At 53.1% G+C, this 18,396-nt stretch overlaps 1 protein-coding gene across 2 annotated transcripts; it reads left to right on the top strand.

Annotated features, from left to right (window-relative positions):
* The first annotated feature begins 572 nt into the window (after positions 1–572).
* Positions 573–15,701, top strand: LOC114856360 (R-spondin-4-like). 2 transcript variants are annotated; one of them, XM_055509249.1, is made up of 5 exons: positions 573–1,771; positions 4,346–4,534; positions 4,606–4,743; positions 5,551–5,742; positions 15,288–15,701. In XM_055509249.1, exons 1-5 carry the CDS (start codon positions 1,687–1,689, stop codon positions 15,482–15,484), a joined length of 801 nt encoding a protein of 266 aa, XP_055365224.1. In that variant the 5' UTR covers positions 573–1,686; the 3' UTR covers positions 15,485–15,701. The 2 variants fall into 2 exon arrangements, with proteins under 2 accessions (XP_055365224.1, XP_029008070.1); XM_029152237.3 differs by having other exon boundaries at positions 1,068–1,771; positions 15,284–15,701.
* The last annotated feature ends 2,695 nt before the right edge of the window (positions 15,702–18,396 follow it).

Genomic DNA, 18,396 nt, shown 5'->3' with positions numbered 1-18,396 from the left:
TGTGTGTGTGTGTGCGTGCGTGCGTGCGTGCGTGCGTGCGTGCGTGCGTGCGTGCGTGCGTGCGCGTGCGTGCGTGCATGTGTGTGTGTGTGTGTGTGTGTGTGTGTGTGTGCGTGCGTGCGTGCGAGGCTTCAGCAGGAGAACAACACGTGAAGACGTTTCTCCTTGGAACGTCAGCTGTTTGTGTGTTGGCTCCACATTCGGCTAAACACGGGATTAGTTTATGACGACCTGAAGAAGAATTCGCTCCGTGCTTTGCTGGAACAAATCACTGGCTGTCAGGACGCGAGGACTCAGCACCACTGCTTCCAATCAGCCACTCTGTCAATACTGTACTAATATTTGCCTTCTGTCTCTCGATCAGCTGTGCCCAGGTCAGATTCTTGCATCGATTGTTGATCCACAGACTCATAGACACAAACATAAAAACACAAGCTGTTTGTGCCGCTTTCTCTCCTTTGATGTAGTAACTAAAGGCCAGTGAGTCAGGAACTCAGCTGTGACGTCAAACACTGGACGAGAGACAGACGACACAAACAGTGACGCTGCAGCAGTCGCATCCAAACGTGAGGAGCCTGCGTTCACGCTGTTGGTCGGTCCCAGTTCTGGCCCAGATTGAGCTCAGCCGTGTTTGGTCAGAACCTTCTTTCACTATAAAGGTCGAACACAGATTTATGGGCATCGCTTCAGCTGGTTCTACGTTATGTGTTTGATGCTTTAGTTCAGGAGCAGTTGGCTGAAGCTCCGCGTTACAGCCTCTCCATGTGCTCGTCTCCATGACGACGCCCGGCTGGACCTCCGGCTGCGTGGACGTCTCTGCGGCCGAAGCAGAGGAAGTGGGATCAGAGCGGAGCAAGCGGAGGCTTCGCCTGCCGACCCGTCACCCAGACCATTCACACAATCAGCACCAGGGCTCGAAGCGTCCGTCCGCTGGAGGTCAGAGCACCAGCGCAGCAGCGCCGCCCGGAGAGGAAGGAGGAAGGGAGAGCAGCGACACACGGGAGCAGGAGGAGGCGTCGAGACCAGGCTGCCAATGTGGAAGCACTTAGGCCCGTGAAGGGTTAAAGATGGCTGCGGGATAAGTGGAGCTCGTTTATCGTACGTTTGACAGCGCTGGTTAAATGTGTGCGTCTCCTGCAGCTGCCAGTCTGGGAGCAGAGTCTCTCTCCTCAGCTTCCAGTGCAGAGCTGCTGCGGCTGGTCCAGCGCTCCTCACAGCAGCAGAGACAGGAGTCAGTGCTGCTCCTCCGTCCTCCACGCCGCTCCTCCGTCCTCCACGCCGCTCCTCCGTCCTCCGTCCTCCACGCTGCTCCTCCGTCCTCCGTCCTCCACGCTGCTCCTCCGTCCTCCACGCCGCTCCTCCGTCCTCCACGCCGCTCCTCCGTCCTCCACGCCGCTCCTCCGTCCTCCACGCCGCTCCTCCGTCCTCCGTCCTCCACGCTGCTCCTCCGTCCTCCACGCTGCTCCTCCCTCCTCCACGCCGCTCCTCCGTCCTCCACGCCGCTCCTCCGTCCTCCGTCCTCCACGCTGCTCCTCCGTCCTCCGTCCTCCACGCCGCTCCTCCGTCCTCCACGCTGCTCCTCGCCCCCCGTCCCCCCGCTCCTCGCCGTGGATCCTTCCACTCCTACCTGGCGTCCGTGCAGATGACCGCCGCCCGGCGCTGAAGCGGCGCTCGCCAGCAGCCCAGATGCAGCCGCGACTCGTCGCCGTGGCGATGTCCTTGGTGTGTGAGGTGATCAGGATGAGCTCGGGGCTCGTGCAGAAGCAGAGTGGTGAGTAAAAGAGAGCAGAGCCCATTAATGACTGACGGCTGCTGTAACGCTCACGCTTTGTTCCAGTTCGGCTGAATGTGTTGTTGGACGTGATGGAACTTTATTTAATGGGGGACGCGTCCAGCGGCTTCTAACTGGAGCCTTTATTTGTCCTGGCATCAGTGATGAGTGGAATCTGGTTAATGAGTAGATCTTCACCCAGATCAGTGGCCTGTCATTATGAAATCCGTCTGAACGCCGGGGGTCCAGAAGGAAAGTTTTACAGTAAAATAGGTTTTAGGTAAATAAATGATTCACTTAAAACTGAGTCTGATCATATCACATAATTGTGTGGATTAAATGATGTTAAAAGTGGTGTTTGGGCATTTTTGGGCCCAGCATCTGACGGGTCCGGTTCTGGTGTGTTCGGGCTGAGGTTCTGCCCTTTTTTCTCGCGGGTCCATGGAGTTTGTGACTCTGTTCTGGACTGACTCGCCTCCTCTCACCTGGTTCCCTTTTCTGCGTCCTCGCTGTCACATCTGGATCTGGTTCTTTAAGCTGTTAAAGCACACACGCGCTCGGCTGCAGAAGGTTTCGAGTGTTTCAGAGCAGGAAAGTGAAACCCTAAAAGCTGAGGGCGCAGCCATTACGACGTCCATTACTGCTATTTTGCTGCGATTGGGCCGTTGCTGTAATTGTGAGCACCTGTGGCTTTTTACAGGAGAAAAACATCACGCTCGGAGATGAAACGCTTCTTTGCCTTTGGATCCAGTCACATTTACCGTAACTTTCCGTGTGTTTGTTTAACTTCACGGTTTTTCCATTTTACTGTCGTTTACTGAGCAGCTGATTCACATCACCGTGATCTGGACATTCAACAGCCTCATCCACGACGCAGTGCACGTACGAGCATGTTCTGTGTGAACACCATGCATTAGATACTGCTGAAAATCCAATAAGTATCATCATCATCATCATCGTCGTCGTCATCAGGCTGCAGTCTGAACATGAGATAAATAGCAGCACGTCGCTAGTTATATGAAGGTTCCATTAGAAACGCTGTGCAGGAACTCCTGCTTCTGGGCTCTGATCTTCTGTCACATTCACCACGTCGGCTGGAAATCCCCTCTAAAAGTTGTCAGGTTTCCCTGAAACAGAGCTTGTTATTAAGTAGTAATTCAGTGCAGCCTCATCCGAGGTCAGAGGTCACCGTTTTTACGCTACCTAACCCCCCTGTAAACCTGCAGATCCAGAGCTCATGTGGAGGGAAGCTGCACATCCTCAGACTGCGCTGCTCGACCCCAAACGCCAAAACACGGGAGGTCAGAGGTCACAGAGAGTCAGAGCGTAAGTGACCTCATAGGTCCATTTCTCCTCCACCCTAGAAATGCAGCGTTTGTTGGTTCCACGCCACGTATTTTAACACCTCTTTTCTTATGAAGTGATTTGACGAAGCTGTTGATATGAGCCGAGTTTCTCACGTGCTGAACTGAATCGTTGGCCTCTGTCGGACTCAGGTTCTCTGGCTGTAAATCGTGTCTGTAACACAGAACTGGCATGTACGCACATGTATGTAATGAGGTCCGTGACCTTTGACCTCCGACCTCCTCTTTAAGCGGCTTCATCGCGGTGCTTTGTGTGGATCAGACCCGCTGCTGGTCCTTCACCTCCTCCTCAGCGGTTTCATTCTGGTTCCGACCCGTTCGCCTGTCTCTCAGATCCCACTTCATCCCGGTCGGATTGGAAGCATTCTTGCCTTGCCTTTGGCGTCTCGGGAGCAGACTTGAGTTTGCTGTTCTGTTATAAAAAGGCTTACTGGGCTTCAGACGTGAGCCCGACTCTCATGCTACCGAGCCTTGGAATCTATGGACCGTGAGGCAAAGAGACCTGAACTCAGTCTGAGCCCGAAAAACGCCCAGAAATATGGACAAGAGGTGAAAAGACACCAGACACTAAAGTATTTATCCTGACGTACGACCCAGGATTCAACTCCCGACCTCGTGGGTCTGCTCCTAATAAACAATGTCTCCCAGGGTGGAAGTCATAAAGCACGGGTCCAAACGGTGAACGCAGAGATGAGCCATGTGTTTGGATGCTGCGTCTCTGATGGTGTCTGTGTCTGCGGTTTCCCCCTCCTCCTCCTCCTCCTCCTCCTCCTCTTTCGCCCCTCCTCCTCCTCCTCCTCCTCCTCCTCCTCCTCCTTCTCTTCCTCCTCCCCCTCCCCCCTCCTCCTCCTTCTCCCCCTCCTTCTCCCCCTCCTCCTCCTCCTTCTCCCCTCCTCCCCTCCTCCTCCTCCTCCCCCTCCCCCCTCATCCTCCTCCTCCTCCTCCTCCTTCTCTTCCTTCTCTTCCTCCTCCTCCTTCTCCCCTTCCTCCTCCTTCTCTTCCTCCTTCTCTCCCCTCCCCCTCCTCCTCCCCCTCCTCCTCCTCCTTCTCTTTCTCCTTCTCCTTCTCCCCCTCCTTCTCCCCCTCCTCCTCCTCCTCCTCCTTCTCCCCTTCCTCCTCCTCCTCTTCCTCCTTCTCCCCTTCCTCCTCCTTCTCTTCCCCTCCCCCCCCCCCCCCCTCCTCCTCCTCCTCCTCATCTCTATCTGATCAGCTCACAGGGAGGCGGCGGACGACTGCCGCGCCTGTCTGGAGTGTTCCCGTGACAACGGCTGCGTGCGCTGCCCAGAGAAGCTCTTCCTGTTCCTGCAGAGGGACGGGATGTCCCACCACGGGAGCTGCGTCCACGCCTGCCCAGCGGGACACTACGGCCAGAGAGGGACGGACGCCAACCGCTGCATGAGTGCGTGCTCGGCCTGAGCTCAGCTCCTCCACTGTCACTGGCCTCCACTCACACACTCTCCCTCTCCTCAGAGTGCCGCTCTCCAGACTGTGAACATTGTTTCAGCCGCGACTTCTGCACCAAATGTAAAGCCGGCCTCCAGCTGTACAAAGGGAGGTGTCTGAGCACGTGCCCAGAGGGAACCCACGCCCACCAGACCGACTGCAGGGGTGAGTGGTGAGCTGAGACAGGCGGAAAACTGCAGCGAAAAAGTGAGGCCGAGCTGCTGACGCTGATAGAGTCACAGCAGCAGCAGTTGAGCACCTGGATCTATGGAGCCCAGCGCATGAAGCACCACCTCCTGCTCCGTGGACGTTAGAGCTGTGACCTCAGCGGCAGCAAAACACAGGCCTCGTCTGCGCTAACGAGCAGCAGACGTGCTCCTGCTCTCGCTGCTCTCTTATCTGTTAAGTGTTGCTCTGTTTCATCCTTATCCTCCAGTCAAACGACGGCGCTGATGACAAACGGCTCCTTTTTGGGAAACTGGACCCGACTGGAAACAATCCTCAACCGTGGGTCTGAGCGGCTCCGCGTTATTAGGTTTTATAGCATTAGAAGCTGCTCAAAGGGCCCAGAGGTCTCTGATCGACTCCTGATCATCCACTCTCATCTGGTCCGGTTCTCGCTCCTCACATTTTCCATTCAGCACCTGATTCACATTAAAAGCCCTGATAGAACTTTGAGAATTTATCTGCACGTCTCGCTGTAGCTCATCCCTCCTCTAAATGAGACGTACTCCCATCCGGCCTCTGCCGTCCACCTGCCACATCTGCAGCTACTGTTGTCCGTTGGCACGGCAACGCCACATCTGGCTTCACTGTCGATGGTCTGGGTTCATGTCGAACTGTTGGTACAACCTTATTCAGCCCCAGCAGCGTCACACGAAGCCAGGCAGAGGCCTGAGGCCTGAGGTCCCAGAACCAGCGCCGCTCCCGCTGTGGCCCGAACGCGCCGTCATCGCTGTCTTCCTCTTTCAGACGACTGCGCCGGCGCTGCGATGAGCGAGTGGAGCCAGTGGAGCACCTGCCTCCACGACGGCGCCCCCTGCGGCTTCAGGTGGGGGAAGCAGACCAGGAGCAGGAACAGAACCACGGAGGAGAAGGCAGCCGGGCCCTGCTGGACCCACAGCGAGACGCAGAGGTGCCGGATGAAGAAGAAGTGTCCCACAGGTGAGGACCACGCTCTGCTTCCAATTAGCTCAGTGTGAGGCCGCGTTTCTACTTTGGTGCTTTGAGCAGCCGACATCTGCAGATTCCCCACATTGTTTGCTCTGGACTGGTTCATAAAAGCCGGTGGGTGAGACAGAACGCCAACACGTGCTTCTCCTGATTAGCAGGAGGGTGGGCGTTACGTTGGACGCACACTCGCTACTCATGTCACATTTAGACAATCCAGTCTGAGAACAATTTGTGTCGTAGTTCAATTATTGCCTACGTCGATGAACGGGTCACTCACAGAAGCTCCTGTGGTCCGGCCCAGACAAATGAAAACCAGAACACTATTTGCAACACAACTGGACAGAGTGGGTTCTGTGTGAGTTCAGGCTCTCTACAGTGTCAAGTTCAGAACCATGAGGTCCATTCACTACCGGCCGCCCGCTGTTGCTTTGCTAACGGGCTGTTAGCAGGCTGCTGGTTAGCCGTTAGCGCAGCGCTGGCTTTAGCTATTATCAAGCTAGGTGCTGTGACCTGTGACCCCTATGATGTCATATGTTACGGTGGCAGCATATGTTTATGGGACCGTTAGCAGGCTGCTAGTTAGCCGTTAGCGCAGCGCTGGCTTTAGCTATTATCAAGCTAGGTGCTGTGACCTGTGACCCCTATGATGTCATATGTTACGGTGGCAGCATATGTTTATGGGACCGTTAGCAGGCTGCTAGTTAGCCGTTAGCGCTGGCTTTAGCTATTATCAAGCTAGGTGCTGTGACCTGTGACCCCCTATGATGTCATATGTTACGCTCCAATGTTGATGCTGCCACTTGCAGTCAGATGTCAAAACAGGTCAGCTGGTTTCTGTCCCGGGTCACGATGCAGCAGCATCGACTCATGAACGGCAGCTCATGACGCGTCCTGTGATCGGCAGTGAACAAAGTCCAATGAATCGCTTTGTTGAAGTTTAGCTAAACAAGTGAAGGTGCTGCGGCTGCAACGTCATTGGAGGCTTCGTGTCACTTTGATCTGCTGATTCCTGCTCGTCACACAGCCGGTCTCTGTGTGAAGCCAAAGGACCTCGCTGCTTTTCCATGAGTTCACTCTTACATTCAAACCACATTGTGCACTTGTTCGCTAAGTGACGACAAAGGCCTCAGACGCACTGGACCAACAACACAGGGACTGAATGAGGTCCATGAAATCAGTGAGAGCAGCTCAGACACAGCGTTGGCTTAATACGTAGACAATGTGTAAAATGTTAGCTATGGACCGGAGGGAGGGGCTTCCTGTTGTCATGGTTACAGTAATAACGTGAGGTCCAGAACACGGCTCCATGTGAGCGCTGCAGGAACCTGAGACCAGGCTGAAAACTCCCACCGTTCAGAACCAGCGGTCGGTGCTTTCCCTGAAAAAGCCACCGCTTGTTGTTGTTCCCTTCAACATTTAAACCGTGCGGAGGAATGTTCAGAGCTGTTTTTGGCCAGAAAGCAAATATTCAATATTCACAAATATGTGTGTTTGAGTGAGTGAGTGAGTGCGCGCGTGCGTGCGTGCGTGCGTGCATGCGTGCGTGTCTGTGTGTGTGTGCGTGCGTGAGTGTCTGTCGGCGTGTGTGTCTGTGTGTGAGTGTGTGTCTGTGTGTGTGCGTGTGTCTCTGAACCATCGTGGCTCATTCTTATCACTGTCACACCGTGTGTCTGGTGTCAGTCCCTGAGCTGGGACTCAGCACCAGTGGATGTGGTACCGGGTCCAGGCCCGTGGACCCATGTGTGATGTGTGGCATCTCGCTGACGTTCCTCTGTTGCTGCAGATTAGCAGCTCTAGTCTTTTCGTTCCTGCTCGGCTGTTGTCTTATTGTTTTCAGATGATGGGGAGGAACGTAGCTCTGCTCGAACCCGCCCGGTGGCGCTGGTACAAGGATGGGATCCGACAGCGGAGCCGTGCGGTCCGGTCCACTTGGTCTCATCAGCAGCTTGTCCTGTGATGTGCTCAAAGGGAGTCCATGCGTGACCTCTGGTTCTGAACGCGTGGAGCTCAGCGTCTCTGGCCCGGTCCAGTCCTGCTTCTGGAAACCGGGTCAGCGCGGGGATTGGATCTGCAGCATTTCACGGAGGGTTCCCTGCCGTCGATCGTGTGGGCTGCTCATAAGTCACCGGCTGCCGGTCGTCCACTCCTTTAAGTCTTTCTTCACCACAAACGCTGGTAAATGAATAAAGCCTGAGTGGAAGAAGCAGAACAAGTCCCACGCTGTGTAATTCTCCGTTCTGTCCACATGTTGATAAGTGGAACGGCTGTTTTTGCACTGGGCCCGTCCGTCTTTGTAAAGTGGCTCTTGCGGCTGTGACACATGTTGGTTGTTAGTGTGAAGGCTTATTAAGTCGTATTTATGGGGGTTGATAATCTACAATAGTGGGACTGATTTACTCGACTCCCTCTTAAAGAGAACGAGCGGCGGAGCTTCTATTCGACACGCGGCTGGTGTTTTATGGAGCCGACCGGTACCGATGGTCCAGAACGCATGAGCCCTAAATCACAGATCCAACAGAACTGAAGGGCCCGTCTCACGGCTCGCGCCCGCCCGTCGTCGTTACGGCCGTTGGTCTGGATTTTGGATCCTGTGACGGTCATAACTCAGCGCCGGTCCCTGGCGCTCGTTGCCTGTTCATTACTTTCCCCTCAGCTCTGCATCAAACAGGAAACGCAGTAAAGTCCATCTGGACCGCGCTTCCTCACGCTAACAACCGGCACCGAGCGCCTCGTGGAGCTCAGGGTTCAGGTTCCACAGAGATAAATGGGCCGAGGGCTCACGCCGTCTGGGCCCGGGTGCTGCCAGGACCAGGACCACTCCTGGTTCTGTGGGTGTCGGACCGTGATGCTTCTAGATGTTGGTGAAGGTCTGGATGTTGGTGAAGGTTCTGGTTGTTGGTGAAGGTTCTGGTTGATGCCACTCTGACTTTTATAGACACTCGTGAACTGCATTCATTGAACACAGACTCTGGACTTTGCGCCACATGTTCGCTCAGGGTTCTGGTAAATGTCGGCGTGTTCTGCGTAGTTCTCCTTCGGTTCTCTGGTCTTCGCCGGTCCAGTCTCACACATCTGCTTCCTGCAGGTGATGCTGAGCTGTGTTTATATGTGGATTCCTGCATGTGGGCTGGTGGCTGCCAAAGGCCTGGACGAGTTCAAGGTGGCACCGAGTGGGATCCAAACAGCTGAGGAGCAGCTCTGGTTCTGCTGGACCACACTGAGGCAGGCAGGCTATTACTGGTTTAGTGCGAGGCCTCCAACCGGACCGCTGAACCGCAGCACGAGAGACGCGTGACGTTAACGACTGGAGCGGCTCCCGCTCCAATTAATGGAGACCACATGTGAGTGGATCAGGGACACGCTGACATGATCCAGATCAGAACACGTGGACGCGTTGCTCCTCTTATTCATCTCTACACGACCACCACACCGGGCCGGACAGAACCTGGCAGAACCTGAGGCCAAGTGTGGACCTGAGAACGTTCCACGTTCAGGTTCCAGCTGATCCACCAGAAGCGTCTCCTAGCGTTTAGCTGCTAATGGAGGACGTGTCCAGGTGGGATCCAAACGTCTTAAGATGTTCCGATACGACTGAGACAACCCGACCCGCGTCCAGACGCAAGGCTTTGGTCGGAATCGTAAAAGTTTCCCTGTTTCTCAGCAGCTTCCCGTCGATCGAGGCGTGGATCGAGCGTTAGCGGGAGCCTGAAGAACCGTGGCCGACCTTCGCCTGAGCCGCTGTCACTCGTTGACCTCTAACTCACATCAGCTCCTGAGGAACCGAGGACGAGGCGGCGCCGGCTGAGCCCGTGGACCCGGTGGACCCGGTGGCCTCTCAGCTCAGCTCAGCTGCATGAGCCTAACACAACACAGACAGCGCTGCATGCTCCTAAGCATCATATGCGTTAGATTAACACGTAGCGAGGCCCCGGGCTGGCACCAGAAACCAGCCATTACAAACGGCCCAGTCGCTGTAGACGCACGCGGCCTAATGAGATTTCCCTCGTTTCTTTCTGCCCCCAAAGCTGCGAGAAGTGAGAAAAGCTGGGTTTCACGTTTGATTTTTCTCTCGGTTGGATTCGGTCCATTTTGGTGTACAGTATTTCATCAAGTTATTAGAACCACAAACTATTTGGAAACTCGGTTTGCAGGTCTTTGTGCGAGATCTATCATTTGTTTTGCTGTAATGGTCAGTTTTAGTCTGTGTCTCATCTCTGTGTGAGAGAGAGGCCTCTGCTTCACGTGGAGAGAGCCCTGATCGGCCTTTGGCACATGTTTGATGCTGATGACAGGAACCGTTGGAGCAGCTGTTTCTCCAGAGGTGAGATGACGGTTTCTGATAACTAGAAGCTCATCAACATCTGCTACATTTGTTTGTTCATGGTTCCAGATCGCGTTCTAAACGACAGTCGTGGCTTTGAGTCTAGTCGACATGGAAACGTTTAGGCGTTCGTGCTCCCTTCAGGGCGCTTTGAGAACCTGGGTAATCCCAGCGTTTTCCACATGCCTGCTCAGCTAACGTATGCTAGCACGCTAAGCTAACGTATGCTAAGTATGTCTGCTTCATATCATATGAAGACCGGGAGCGCCGTCGTTTGTGAAATTAGTCTGAATGAATACATCTTGATTTGAGTTGTACATTAACATGCTGACGTAGCAGACGCCTTTTTGCTCCCAGTTTCTTACCCAGTTCTTCCAGTACAGTTCTGCAGGACGCTGATCTGCTGCAGATGCAGCTTTTATAACAGTGTCACTAAAAGTGGCAGTTGTGGAACTGGTCTGGTCGAGCTCTGGTCCCACTGTGGTCCTGTTTTGGTCCCGTTTTGGTCCCGCTCTGGTTCCGCTCTGGTCCCACTGTGGTCCCGTTTTGGTCCTGTTTTGGTCCTGTTTTGGTCCCGTTTTGGTCCCGCTCTGGTTCCGCTCTGGTCACGCTCTGGTACCACTATTATCTCGCTCTGGTACCACTGGGTGGCGTCTGTCCAACCACACGGGGCAGCTGTCGGGTGTCCTGACGTCAAGTCGTCAGTTCGCTGCGTCTGCTTCTTTGCATAGAAAACACAACCAATCCCAGCGATCAGCACCAGGACACGTGCAGAACCGGGCTCGGGCCTCCACCTGCTCTCTGCGCCGCCTTTCTTCAGACACTCACATCCATCACGCCGCCCCGACCGGACTTTCTCTCAGGAAATGGCAGCCACCAGAAAAACCAGCCAACCGGCCCACAGACTGACAGCCTCCATTCAGCCCAAACACTGTTTGTCTCTGTGACTCAGGTCAACAGCGCTGCATCCTGGCAACACATGCAAGAGTTTAGTGTCTGTTTTCAATCCTTTAGCGGAGAAGCTGACCATCAAGACAAACCTCCAGAACTGTGTGTATCCACTGCAGCGTGTGATGTGGTCGTGGAGCCGCAGGCTCCGCTTTGGTGTGTACGTCCACGGCGCGTATACATTTGTTTGTGCGCCTGCGGTTGTGGTTGTTATGTGATGAGTTTCCAACACAGAGCCTGATCCAGTTAAGAGGAGGGAGGACTCGCTCTCATGGCACCGGCTCCGCAGCATCTGGTTCACTGGGTCCAATTGTGATGAGTAAGAGACGAGGACACCTCTTGTAGCGGAACGAGGCGATAAAAGATGAGCGGCTGCGAGTGGAGGTCGTCTTTGAACGACGCATCGCACATCTGGGGACTGTGTGAAACGTGTGGACGCTTCAACTGCAGCTTTCTCCAAACAAACACTGCGTGTGCTTCGTTACCTTGAACTGTCCAAACATTTGTCCACAGTTTAATGAAGCGGTCACACGCTGCCTCATGAGCGGCCACCAGCGACTAGTCGCCCAGACTGCTCCACAGACTGCTCCACAGGCTGCACTGTCCACAGGCTGCACTGTCCACAGGCTGCTCCACAGACTGCACTGTCCACAGACTGCTCCACAGACTGCTCCACAGACTGCACTGTCCACAGACTGCTCCACAGACTGCACTGTCCACAGACTGCTCCACAGACTGCACTGTCGACAGACTGCTCCACAGACTGCTCCACAGACTGCTCCACAGACTGCACTGTCACAGACTGCTCCACAGACTGCTCCACAGACTGCACTGTCCACAGACTGCTCCACAGACTGCTCCACAGGCTGCACTGTCCACAGACTGCACTGTCCACAGACTGCACTGTCCACAGACGTCCTCCTCCGTCCTCCACCTTCCTCCACCTTCCTCCTTCGTTTTCCATCGTCCTCCTCTGTTTTTCACCATCCTCAACCGTACTCCTCAGACCTCCACTGTCCTCCTCCATCCTCCTCAGACCTCCACCATCCTCCTCCGTCCTCAGACCTCCTTCGCCCTCCACTGTCCTCCACTGTTGTCCTCCATCTTCCATCATCCTTCTATATCCTGCTCTGCCCTCCACCGTCCTCTTCAGTCATTCACCATCCTCCTACATCTTCAACCGTCTTCTGCATCCTCCACCGTCCTCCATCGTCTGCCTTTGTCCTCCTCAGACCTCCAACGTCCTCCACTGTCCCCCACCGTCCTTCCTCCATTCTCCTTTGTCCCCCTTCGTCCCCTCCAGCCTCCTCAGACCTATTACGTCCTCCTCCGTCTTCTACATCTTCCTACGTCTTCCACTGTCCTCCTCCATCATCCTTCTCCATCCTCCATCCGCCCTCCTCCATCCTCCTTCGTCCTCCGTTTTGCTCTCCAAAATTAAAAACAAGCAGATACTTTCCTAAACCAGACATTTGTAACTTTTGAGTATTTGCAAACTTGTACGGTGTGGTTTTTATTTACTTCTTAAACATTTTGCCAACTTTTATGGAAACTGAAGCATCTTGGGTCGTTAATGTGAAACACCAGGGTCTGTGGTCCTCCATGTTGATCGGTTCTGACTCCGGCTGCAGAAGCTGTGTTGACATGGACTGGGACTGGACTCCAGTTGGACCTGCGGCAGCTTCCTTTCATCCTCAGGATGTGATGTAGCTGCAGTCACTGACCTTCTGTCTCAGGTGCTTCCAGTCCCGCGGTCTGACTCTCTGAGCTGTTTTTTTTTCTGCTCCAGTTGGTTCTTCTCTGTAGCTTCGCTGCGTCCGGCGTCCTGTCCTTGGAGTGGACCAAAGGATGATTGGAGAGAGAAGATCAGTGTCACACACATGTGTGGAAGGAGCAGTTGAGAAGCTCAGGAGGCGCCCGGACAAACAAAGCTTCTCTATGTGGAGCCCAGAGTCCAAACAGGTGACGTTGTCCTCATCACCAAGTTAAATTCAACCTGAATAGAGTGAAGCCGGGACACACGTCTTAATTCGCCATCATCAGCGCAGCGCCCGTAATCAAAGCCAGCGCGGCAGCGTCGCTAACGAAGGACAGATCCCAGGAACCGGCAGGAGGAGCGGCTGATTGTTCTAAGGCAGAGGATAAGGAGAGACGACAGGAGGCTTCTCGTGACTAACCAGGGGCAGATGACAGCGGGCGTTACTGCAGCCTCCCCTCACCCGGGAGAAGAAGCAAGACGTAAACACTGTAAATCATCAGCACAGCAGATAAACAAGCAATGTCATGTCAGGCCATGTGGGGAGCGCTGCAGCGCTGGCTCCCAATCAAGACGTCACTTTGGGATTGTGGACTGGTTGCGTGTGGAAACTTCACTGTCACGTCCCCTCCAGCGAGTCGCTGCGCTTTGAAGCCGCCACAGCACAAACAGTAGTTCAGACCCAGTGAATCCGCGCGAAACAGACTGAGCTAATTCAGGTGAACGGCAGAAATGAAACGTATTCTGATTCGTGTTCAGAGCCGATGAGGAGCAACGGGAAGCGGAGGAGCTGAAGACGGCGCGGCTGCAGCGGCGGCGCCTGTGCTGGAGCTTGAACCCACGTCTGTGGGTGGAGCTCGTCTTCAGCTCCTGAGCGGATGCTGCGACGCCACGAGGACCTGCACCACAACAGGCTCCAGTTCATTAAGTGTTCAATCTGGGTTCGACACTTCTGAATGACGTATGAAGCAGCGAGTGGGTCGTAAGTGACCATGAAGAACTGAGCTATTTGTTCATATTGACGTCTTCAGTTTTTAAACCAAACCAACTTGGATTTTTCTGCTCTCTGATGTTCAACCAACCCCTAAATCAGCCTCACAAAACGATTCCGCAGCGAAAGCGAGGCCAAAAGTATCGAAGCGCTTTTCTCCATCAGCGAACATCAAAAGCACATTTTTCATGTGGGCTCAACTGCTTTAATGGCATGAGACAGCAAACGAGATGTAGCGATAGCTTCCAATCTCTCATGTCAGGAGACGTTTATCCAGCGAGTTCAGAACCAGCAAAGTTTGATCCGCGATCCTCAGGCCAGTACCAGCGACACTGACCGTGACGGAGCTGCGTTTACAGCAGATGAGACGTCGGACTGGTGATGAGCCGTTAAAGAGCCTTTTTTCTGCTCCGTGTGTTTGTGGCCAAACGTTCCCTCTGAAAGCAGCAATAGATCAGAGCAAACACATGAGGGAAAATATTTGTCTGACACTGGAGGTGTGGGCCGAGCAGAGCCACAGACTCACAGTATTTACACTGGACCTTTATCTGAGGCTGCAGAACACCTGAACGGCATTTGTGCGTGAAAACGATTTCAGCCACCGTTGGCGTTCGTGCAGTTCTGCACATTTTTCACAATGGCTGCAATGAAACACGGACAGAGTCGAGTATCTGACTAAGCTTTGGTCCTATTGAACCCGTCGCCCTGCGATCAGAGCTGCTGGACTCCTTGAACCCGGCCTCCTGTCAGTGCAGCCTTTAACAGGTGACGGACACGGAGCTGGAGGTGAGTGACGGGAGGCCACGTTTGAGGCCCGGACTTTGGTTCCGTCTTTTCTGTTCACTTTTTGCCCCCAAAGTGCGTCTGTGCTGCTCAGTTTTGATGCTGATCTGTGGTCAGCAGCATCTAAGCAGCATCTGGATGGTGCGTTTACATAACTACTGTTCAGTGGTTCTCAGTTCTGACATGTAAATTTAACTGTGCAGTTTCCAATTAAATATTATTATAATGAAAATGAATGTTTGCGGTCAACAACAAAAACTATGGTTCCTTGTAATAATTCAAATACCAGTTTGATTTTATAAATAAGTCTGTTTTTAAAGACAAGAGTTCAGCTCAAACACAACAAACTAGATGGTTCCAAACAGAAATCCAGTGACTTTCAAGCTGGTTTAATTCAAATCAGTTTGATTGGAACAGAAAGAGGTGAAAATAAGTGGTTCATGTTATTATTATTATTATTATTATATTACAGGACTAAGCCTTTTAATAAAGTATAAATATCAATAATAATGGTTTTCACACTGCTATACTGTAAATGTCTTAAAGAAAAAGTAGAGAATGAAGAAAGAGAAAGGCTGTTTCTTTGTCCGTCTGCAGCGGCTTCACGTCTGTGATATGCAGTTATGCAGCTGTGACTAAATACAGATGTGCAAAATATGAACCTGGAAAACAACAACTGCAAACTAAATCCAAAAAAATTGTGCTATTTTCTCTTTATCATTTTCTCTGTCAGAAAGAAGCAAGAATAAAAAAGAAAGACTTGGAAGAAAACGAGGGCGAAAACGACAGCAGTTGCTCTCCAGCGGCTCCAACGTGGGCGACTCACCGACCAGAACCACAGACGCACCCTGACGGGGCCCGGCCCACGGTCCGACCCAGTCCCTCGGTCGGACCCCGGCCGTTTGAAGCGTTTTTAAGCTGCCTGTACATGTGACACTTTATAAAGAATATAGAATCTCACATTACTGGAATCTAAGTCCGCTTTATTTATGTTGCCGCAGAGTTGAGCCTCCGTTCAGCTTCAACAAGCACAGGTCGAACACAGAACCTGGATCAGCTGATGTAAAAGCCAGATTCACGCTCCATCGTCTGAACCGTCTCATTCCAGCAGCTCCGCTGCTTCGGCCGTATTTAAGGCTGACGTTGAAGCAGTGGCTCTTCAGTCGTCAGCTTTGTTTGTGCCTGACTGGTCTCTTTATCGCCTCGCTTTATTGCCTTCTCTCTGCTGCATATTTGTCTACGACCAAATGTTTATCTTTCTCGCTTCCGTTGCGTGCGGTTACAGATTGGAACAGTTCAGCACCAGCCACGTGTATTTACAGCCGAGCAGCAGGAGTTTGCTCCAACAGCAGAAGACGCTCGTCTCAGTCAACCTTCCAACAAACAGTCCAGAGGCGATCACTTGCAGAATAACAGAAGTGCAGGAAGTGTTGGTGCACTGGACGGACGGGGACTATTACCTGGAGCAGGTGTCTGTGAACGCCCCAGTAAAACAGAACTAATGTTCGTTTCTATGCAACAAGATCAAATTCAAATAAAGTTATAATATTGTAAACGTGCTTTAAATCTAAGGCTTCTTCATCTCTAGTAATAAACAACAGTACATGAAGGAACGATGCATCATCAGCGACCAAACGAACGCAGAAGAAGCAACGTCGTCAGAGCGTCACCGCTGGTCGCGTCCCTTCCCAGCATGCACTGCGCAGACAGCCGCGTCACGTGACGGGTCGGCGCGTGGTGACAAGCGTTAGCGGTAGTAAACAGACGAAGAAGACGCTCATCGTGAAAGTCATCTTTTATTGCACAATAAAAGATCACACATACCATGTTTTGACTCATAAGATTGGTCCACATGGAAATACAGAGTTACAGTTACAAAGAAAAAACCCAAGATAAAAACCGCATCACGTAACTACTGTGACGTCAGCATCTGCCTGCCTTGTCTGTCTGTCGGTCCTGGTGCTCCGGGCGGCACCGGACTCAGCCTGTCTATGTTACAGTAGCTCTGGGCCTGGGGGGGGGGGGGGGGGTGCAGGCAGCGTTCAGCCACGGCGGCGTGTGCAGCTCACCCGGCGCCGGCGGCCGACGCTCGAGCCTCACGGGAACACGATACGAGAACGTCAACGCGGGAGCGAGGTTCTGCGTCCGCGAGACGAGGTTCGCGTCCGCGAGACGAGGTTTCTTCTCCGCGAGACGAGGTTCTGCGTCGCGAGACGAGGGGTTTCTGCGTCCGCGAGACGAGGTTCTGTGTCGGAGCGAGGTTCTACATCCGCGGTTCCGCGCCTGCGTCTCGTGCACAAATGCTAACGGCTGTAGCAGGCTGCTGGTTAGCCGTTAGCGCAGCGCTGGCTTTAGCTATTATCAAGCTAGGTGCTGTGACCTGTGACCCCTATGATGTCATATGTTATCGGTGGCAGCATATGTTTATGGGAACCGTTAGCAGGCTGCTAGTTAGCCGTTAGCGCAGCGCTGGCTTTTAGGCTATTATCAGCTAGGTGCTGTGACCGGTGACCCCCTATGATGTCATATGTTCGGTGGCAGCATATGTTAGGGACCGTTACAGGCTGCTAGTTAGCCGTTGCGCAGCGCTGGCTTTAGTACTATTATCAAGCTAGGTGCTGTGACCCTGTGACCCCTATGATGTTCATATGTTACGGTGCAGCATATGTTTATGGGACCGTTAGCAGCTGCTAGTTAGACCGTTAGCGCTGGCTTAGCTATTATCAAGCTAGGTGCTGTGACTGTGACCCCTATGATGTCATATGTTTACGCTCAATGTGATTTCTGCCACTTGCAGTCAGATGTCAACAGGGTCACTGGTTTCTGTCCCCCGGGTCACGATGCGCAGCATCACTCATGACGGCAGCTCTTGACGCGTCCTGTGATCGGCAGTGAACAAAGTCCAATGAATCGCTTTGTTGAAGTTTAGCTAACACAAGTGAAGGTTGCTGCGGCTGCAACGTCATTGGAGGCTCGTGTCACTTTGATCTGCTGATTCCTGCTCGTCACACAGCCGGTCTCTGTGTGAAGCCAAAGGACCCTCGCTGCTTTTCCCATGAGTTCCACTCTTACTTCAAACACATTCGTGCACTTGTTCGCTAATGACGACAAAGGCCTCATAGACGCACTGGACCACAACACAGGGACGAATGAGGTCCATGAAATCAGTGAGAGCAGCTCAGACACAGCTTTGGCTTAATACGTGACAATGTTTAAATGTTAGCTATGGACCCGGAGGGAGGGGCTTCCTGGTTGTCATTGTTACAGTAATAACGTGAGGTCCAGAACACGGCTCCATGTGAGCGCTGCAGGAACCTGATGACCAGGCTGAAAACTCCCACCGTTCAGAACCATCGGTCGTGGCTTTCCCCCTGAAAAAGCCACCGCTTGTTGTTTTTCCCTTCAACATTTAAAAACCGTGCGAGGAATGTTCAGAGCTGTTTTTGGCCAGAAAGCAAATATTCAATATTCACAAATATTGTGTTTGAGTGAGTGAGTGATGGGCGCGTGCTGCGTGCGTGCGCGTGCGTGCGTCGTGCTCGTGCGTGCGTGCTGGTGTCTGTCGGCGTGTGGGTTGTGTGTGATGTTGGGTGGGTCTGTGTGTGTGTGTCTGTGTGTGCTCGTGTCTCGAACCATCGTGGCTCATTTCTTATCACTGTCACACCGTGTGTCCTGGTGTCAGTCCCTGAAGCTGGGACTCAGCACCATGGATGTGGTACACCGGGTCCAGGCCCGTGGACCCATGTGTGATTGTGTGGCATCTCGCTGACGTTCCTCTGTTGCTGCAGATTAGCGCTCTAGTCTTTTCGTTCCTGCTCGGCTGTGTCTTATTGTTTTCAATGATTG

Source organism: Betta splendens, chromosome 5 (genome assembly GCF_900634795.4).
Source record: "Betta splendens chromosome 5, fBetSpl5.4, whole genome shotgun sequence".
Lineage (NCBI taxonomy): Eukaryota > Metazoa > Chordata > Actinopteri > Anabantiformes > Osphronemidae > Betta > Betta splendens.
Note: the sequence above shows the minus strand (reverse complement) of the source record. Positions and strands in the feature narration are given on the sequence as shown.